Source organism: Suricata suricatta, chromosome 11 (assembly GCF_006229205.1).
Source record: "Suricata suricatta isolate VVHF042 chromosome 11, meerkat_22Aug2017_6uvM2_HiC, whole genome shotgun sequence".
Classification (NCBI taxonomy): Eukaryota; Metazoa; Chordata; class Mammalia; order Carnivora; family Herpestidae; genus Suricata; species Suricata suricatta.
The window spans coordinates 73,376,064-73,383,220 of NC_043710.1; the positions used below are offsets into that span (position 1 = coordinate 73,376,064).

The 7,157-nt window shown below is 41.0% G+C and overlaps 1 protein-coding gene across 1 annotated transcript in view; it reads left to right on the forward strand.

Annotated features, from left to right (window-relative positions):
* Window positions 1–5,930, forward strand: part of C11H11orf97 (chromosome 11 C11orf97 homolog) — a 25,654-nt gene extending 19,724 nt beyond the window's left edge. The window contains exon 4 of the mRNA XM_029915311.1: window positions 5,841–5,930. Coding sequence (XP_029771171.1) covers window positions 5,841–5,872 — 32 coding nt within the window. The 3' untranslated portion in view covers window positions 5,873–5,930. The remainder of the gene's footprint in view (window positions 1–5,840) is intronic.
* Window positions 5,931–7,157: the final 1,227 nt, after the last annotated feature.

A 7,157-nucleotide genomic window follows, 5' to 3' on the forward strand; every position in this document is an offset into this window, starting at 1 on the left:
GAGAGAGAGAGAGAGAGAAAATCCCAAGTGGGCTTCCCATTCAGCATGGAGCCCAAAGTGTCACTCTATCTCATGACCTGGGCTGAAACCAAGAGTTGGATACTTAACAGAGTGAGCCACCCAGGCACCACTATTTTATTTTTACTTTGCAGGGAAAGCAAGCACTAGCGGGGGAGGGGGGCAGAGCAAAAGAGAGAGAACCCCACGTAGGGTCCATGCTCAGCGTTGATTCTATGATCCTGGGACCACAACATAAGTCAAAATCAAGAGTCAGATGCTCAACCAACTGAGCCACCGAGATGTCCTTATCCATTATATAACTTTAAATAATAATTACATTTAAAATTATGTGTAGTAAAATTTTGCATTTATCACTATTTTGTGGACATTTGGATTTTTCAGTCTTTCACTTTATACATAACTGTTATAATATTATTCCTGTCACCTAGTAAAATTATTTTTCATAGTATTCTGGTTACATATCTTTCATCTTCTTTCCTTTCTAGGCCAAGCTCATCTTAAAACTTCTTGCAGTTCTCAGTTTTCCAGTTCATTGCTCAGTTTTAATGTAATAAATCAAGTCAACTCAACAAAAATTTGTTGACTGAGAATGTCCCTTCCCTACTTAAAAATATTTACACAGTGAAACAGTCAATAATCTCTGAGGATCCAAACTTTCCCAGATTTAATTTAAAAATTTCCATTTAGTAAATGCACACTAGAAGAGATCCTACATGGAAGCCAATTCAAGCCACCACCATGTTTATGGAACTCTCCATTGCTGGCTGCTTCAAAAATGGTGCTGTGGGCCAGTGGCTATAATTGGAGAGATTACATTTTATTTTTTTTAATTTTTTATGTTTATTTATTATTGAGACAGAGAGAAACAAAGCACAAGTGGGGGAGGGGCAGAGAGAGAGGGAGACACAGAATCTGAAGTAGGCTCCAGGCTCTGAGCTGTCAGCACAGAGCCTGATGCAGGTATCAAACCCACAAACGGTGAGATCACAACCTGGGCTGAAGTCGGACGCCCAACCGACTGAGCCACCCAGGCCCCCCGAGAGATTACATTTTAAAGTAGTCAAGAAATATTATCCCCCCCAAACTACCAGGAGTTGGGAAAACCATTCACTATTCTTACAAATCTAAAATCTTAACTTTCTAAAAATTCTTTCCATCACCTCTTTGCACGTATGTTAGGATACCACAAAGAAAGTGCAGTGCATGGCGCGTACTGACTTATTCATTTGTTGCAAATGATGTCCCGTTTGCACTTGCAGTCCCAGTGTGGCTTTACAAACACACTCTCGGGGATTTCCTTCCTCACTTCCACTCTATTCCTGCCCAATAAACAAGCTCTCCCTTGTTCATTTTCACCCTCACTGCCTGGGCTGGGTGCTTGGCATCAGTCTCCCACTTCCTGATCAGCTGCTCCCACCACCAAGGTTGGATCTCATGGTTTTGTTTCCTAGCTAAGGTTTATATCCTTGTTCTAGTTTGGCGTTTTGGTTCTTTTTGTGGCTAAATTCTGTTCTTCGTTGCCCGTGGTATATCCTCTCCCTGGATTCCTGGTCAGGGTTTTTCATGCCAGCATTATTTATAATAGTGAATAATTGAAACCATCTAAATGCCAAAGATAGGGGATGGTTTTAAAAATTACAACATGGCACAGTTGCTTTTTAATTCAATAAGCATTTTTAGTAAAAACTTAAAAAAAATTTTTTAATGTTTTTATTTATTTTTGAGAGACAGAAAGAGATAGTGTGAGCAGGGGAGGGTCAGAGAGAGAGGAAAACACAGAATCCAAAGCAGACTCCAGGCTCTGAGCTGTCAGCACAGAGCCCAATGCGGGGCTCGAACCCACAAACTGTGAGATCATGACCTGAGCCGAAGCCAGACGCTTAACCAACTGAGCCACCCAGGCGCCCCTAACAGTAAAACTTTTTGAACACCAGAATTACAAGGATACTTCTTTAAAGTGATAGACATCTATAGCCATCTTAAATCAATAGCCATTTTAACATTCGAAGAAATACACTAGAAGCATTCCTTCTAAGGTCAGAAATAAAACAAAAAAATTTTTTTAGACTTGTTTGAAGCTTGCTGACTTTTAGTTTTCATTAATATGCTGCCAGCCTAAAAGTCCTTGAATTTTTCTCAGTTCAGGCTGAAGAAGTTGCTGTAGGGTAACGTGGTGTCATAGGGTTTACACCACACTTCCTAATTTGGCCATATAGTCATGGCAAAAGTATCTGTGAGCCTCACAGATGATAATATTAGAAGTAGATTCACAGAGCTAGAACATACAATCCTCAAATTTGTATAAAACCACAAAAGACCCCAAAGAGCCAAAGCAATCCTGGAAAAGAAAAACAAAACATGATTCTGGACTTCAAGCCATATAACAAAGCTGTAACCATCAAGACAGTGTGGTACTGGTACAAAAACAGACACATAGATCAATGAAACAGAACACTGATCTGTCAAAATATGATCAACTAATCTTTGGAGAAGCAACAATATGATACAGCAATATGGTCAACTAATCTTTGATGAAGAAGGAAAGAATAGCTAATGGAAAAAAGATAGTCTCTTCAATAAACAGTGTGGGGAAAACGGGATGGTGACATGCAGAAGAATGAAACTGGATCATTTTCTTACACCACACACAAAAATAAATTTGAAATGGTTCTCCTAAAGGAGAACAAAGGCAGCAACCTCTTTGACCTTAGCTGCAGCAATTTCTTACCAGACAAGTTGCTGAAGGTAAGGGAAACAAAACAAAAATCAACTATTGGGATCTCACCAAGATAAAAAGCTTCTGCACAGGGAAGGAAACAATCAACAAAGCTAAAACACAGCCTAGGGAATGGGAGAAGATATTTGTAAATCACATTTCTGATAAAGAGTTAGTATCCAAAATCTATAAAGAACTTATCAAATTCAACCCTCAAAAAAGAAATAACCCAATTAAGAAATGAGAAGGCATAGACACTTTTCCAAAGAAGACATCCAGATGGCTACAGACACATGAAAAGATGCTCAATATCACTCATCATCAGAGAAATGCAAATCAAAATCATGAGATACTACCACTTCACAACTGTCAGAATGACTAAAATTAACAGCACAAAACCCAACAGGTGTTGGTGAAAATGTGGAGAAAGGGGAACCCTCTTGCACTGTTGGTGGGAATGCAAACTGGTCCAGTTACTCTGGAGAACAGTATGGAGGTTCCTCAAGAAACTAAAAACTATCCAGCAATGACACTAGGATACAAAAATATAAATTTGAAGGCATACATGCACCCCGATGTTTATAGCAGCATCATAAAAAAGAGCCAAACTATGGAGAGAGTGTCCATTCACTGGTGAATGGATAGAGAACATATGTATATATCACTTAGTCATCAAAAAGAATGAAATTTTGCCATTTGCAATGATGTCAATGGAGTTAGAATGCATTATGCTAAGTGAAATAAGTCAATCAGAAAAAGACAGATACCCTATGATTTCACTCATATGTGGAATTTAACAAAACAAATGGACATATAGGAAGGGGGGAGAAGAGAGGGGAAACAAGCCACAAGAGACTCTTACTGATAGAGAATAAACTATGGGTTGATGGAGGGATATGGGTGGGAAATAGGCTAGATGGGTGATGGGTACTAAGGAGGGCACTTGTAATAATGAGTACTGGGAGTTGTATGTAAATGATGAATCACTGAATTCTACTCCAGAACCCAATATTACATTGTATGTTAACAACAACAACAAAAAGATTAGAAGTAGAAAATAAGGGGCACTTGGGTGGCTCAGCTGAGCATCCCACTCTTGATTTTGGCTGAGGTCATGATCACACAGTTGGTGAGATCCAGCCTCACGTCTGGCTCTGTGCTAACAGTGTGGAGTCTGTTTGGAATTCTCTCTCTTTGTCCATCCCCTGCTTGCACATACACGTGTACACTCTCTCTCTCAAACTAAATAAATAAACTTTAAAAATATATCAGAAATAAAAGAAAAGGGGTTAAAAGAAGCATATTTGGGCAATCTTAACAACTGTTGCATCTTGAGGGGAATTTGGGATTCATCATCCTACTTTTTCTACTTTTTATGTTTAAAGTATTTCATAATATGTTGTTTTCAAGGATTTACTTTAGATATGAGGAAGTATTTATTCATGGAAATAATTGAAAGGCTGAGGAAGGCCTTTCTTGGTCATCTTTATTTATAAAAAAAAAAACAAAACAAACACAGGAATTAGACACCTTTCCAGAACTGTTCTGCTCACAAAGGTGTTCCTTCCTCTGAGAACAGCCCATCGCCGCATCCCTGACTCCCTGTCCCCACTAATCCGCTGACAGCCACCGCTCTGGACTCTTCTCCACCATGGCTAAATTCACCAGGTAGACAAAGCCCAGGGTGGATTCTTGCTGCCAAAGATTTAAACTTGAGATTCAGGGCACCAGGGTGGCTCAGTCAGATAAGTGTCTGACTCTTGATTTTGGCTTAGGTCATGATCTCAGGGTTCTTGGGATTGAGCCCCAAGTCAGGCTCTACACTGACAGCATGAGCCTACTTGGGATTCTCTGCCTTCCTCTCTCTTTGACCCTCACTTGCGTGCTCTCTCTCTCTCTTTCAGAAATAAACATTTAAAAAATAGTGTTAAAATTTTTCAAAGTGGGTTTCTGTGAGACTCTTCTCACATGATAATCCATTTTGTCCCCCATCCTGCCTTTTTTTTTCTAGTCTAAAGCTGCCTCCAATAAGTCACTATAACTTCAACAAAAAGAATCCTTACTAATAATACCACCTCTAGATTTATCTGGCTTAATTATAGTGCTTGCTGTAGCACATGGGTATGGCCTAAACTGTTGGACTCTGGTTTATAATTCCACATCTCTGTAACTAAGAGAGAGTAGAATCTACAGGGTGGAGACACTCATGACTACCCTCTTCCCCCAGTAGAAACTTGCTTCCCTTTAACTTGAAAAACTTCTTTGGAAAACCGATGAACCTTGCCTAACTAGTTGTAAGTAGAGATGAGAAAGGTGCAAAGATAGGTGGCCTAAAAGAATCTTCTACTCGGACAGTGACACTTGATCAGTGCACAGGTGACAAGGGACAAAGTGGAAAGGCAATCGAGGAAATATTGCTTGTAGAGGCACGTGAGCAGGGTGAACTGAACTAAACATCTAACACAGCCCGAGTCAGCCTTTGGACTCTTTAGGTCTGGAATTGCTCTAAAGCTGTAATTTGACAGGGTGGATTGATATAATAGCTAGCATATCTTACCAGGACGGAGATGTTTGCCTGTTTGTTCAGCTATGCCTCATGGGTATATCTGAGGCGAGGTATACCTTGAGGAATACCCGGCACATAATTGGCTTTCAATAAATGTTATCGCATGAAGTTACAGCTTTTGTAGGTTTCTGAGCCCAAACAAGGTCTGCCTCTCACGTAGTGCAGCAGGTGTCAATGTCGGACAATTCTCAGTCCGGGGTTGTTTGAAAAACCCTTTAGAAAAAACAAGAACAATAGCCCTACAAGCTGATAGTGACAAAGGTGCCATGCGGAAATATATCAAAGTCAAGAAAAACCGAAGGACCTCATCTTTCAAAGGCACACAGCAAATCTTGCCACATCAAAATCGTCAGACAACCATCCCCATCATTCTTTCTCAAACTGTGGGCTGGGAAAGGGGCCAGGAGAACTTCAAAGGAGCTGAGAGGCAACACAGCTGTTCAGTGGTGGGAGTGAGGAGCGGTGGGCTCTGGGGACGGTAGTCAGACGGCATCTACGACTTTCATTCACATTTGATTTTTCTTCTTTGACTTTAAGAGTTGCTGCTGTTTCTCTGCTGTCTTGGATGATCCAGGAAATGAAGTCTTTGCACAGTGAGCTCACTTGAGAAAGATGTTTCCTTCTTATGCAGAGCCCGGTGGTGCTCCAGCACGGAAGTCCTTGCCTTGCAATTAGTTAGGGCAGTGTTTACTCACCTGTCCTTCTCTTTCTCTGAAGTCACTGAATTGCACTAAATGTTACTGAGGGTGAGTACATACCAAAGGGTCTTTTCAGAGAAGCTGAAAATAATCCTATTATAACCAGAATTATTAATGTGGTCTCAACCTTATGCAGCATGCAAGATGTCCGGGCTGTGGTTTATTTGGCCACAGTAAGCTTGACCTGGAATCATAAATATGTGGCTGTCTGTCTTCTTCAGGAATTGTTTGTCCCTTGCCAAATGAGCAATCTAGACTTACCCTTTCATTTTCCATGCCTTTCCTAAATCATTTGTGTGTCACTAATTTTGTTCACTTCACTCAACGATTTCTTAATATTGCAAGTGCCTGAACTCCTTTTTAGAGGTAGAATCACAGGAACGAGTGTGATGGAGCCCAGTCTGACCACTGTGCTATTCTGATTGGCTACTTGAGGGGAATTTACTGGTCAAGGCAGAATTACCTGACTTCTAGAAACAAAATGCATTTTCTCACCATTTTCCTTCATGAAGTGTGCCCTGGGGCTGTGTGAGAAGTAGGGTCAGGACAAGAGGTGGGGGGGGGGACAGGTAGTCAAGATCCCTTCCTCCATCTGCAGAGAGCGGGGTGCCTCCCGGAGTTAAGGTCTGGTCCCAAGTTATGATCTGGTCCCAGTAAATCCTATGGCAAATCCAAGGTTTTTTTCTGTATGCATAATTTCAAACGCACCTGACAGGTTGGCCCCATTCCCAGCAAATCCATTTTTCCTCTAATATCACGTGATTTAATATGGAACTGGGCTGGGGTGCCAGCAATGCATGGCTGTCCTCTACCAAAAAGTCTCCCCAAACTGCCTCTTCTCCTTAGATCAGCAGCCCACCTATGGCCCGTTTGAGATTTCGCTGAAAAAGAGTATAATAACATAAATGAAGGCCTAAACCTAGAAATTCAAATTCAACCTGTAGGAAGAAAAATTTTGCTCAAGTGACTGTAGAAATAGATGTCTGGATTGTTGACTCAGGGATACAGTGGAAGCAGCTGTGAGATACTCATCTTTTATAGCCTAAACTTGGGTGCTATAATATCTATCTTGGCCTCATTATACAGCCCAGGGGACTTTGCATAATCTTCATCAGTACAAGCAGTAAGTTCCTTGAGCACAAGGGCCGAAAGGGCC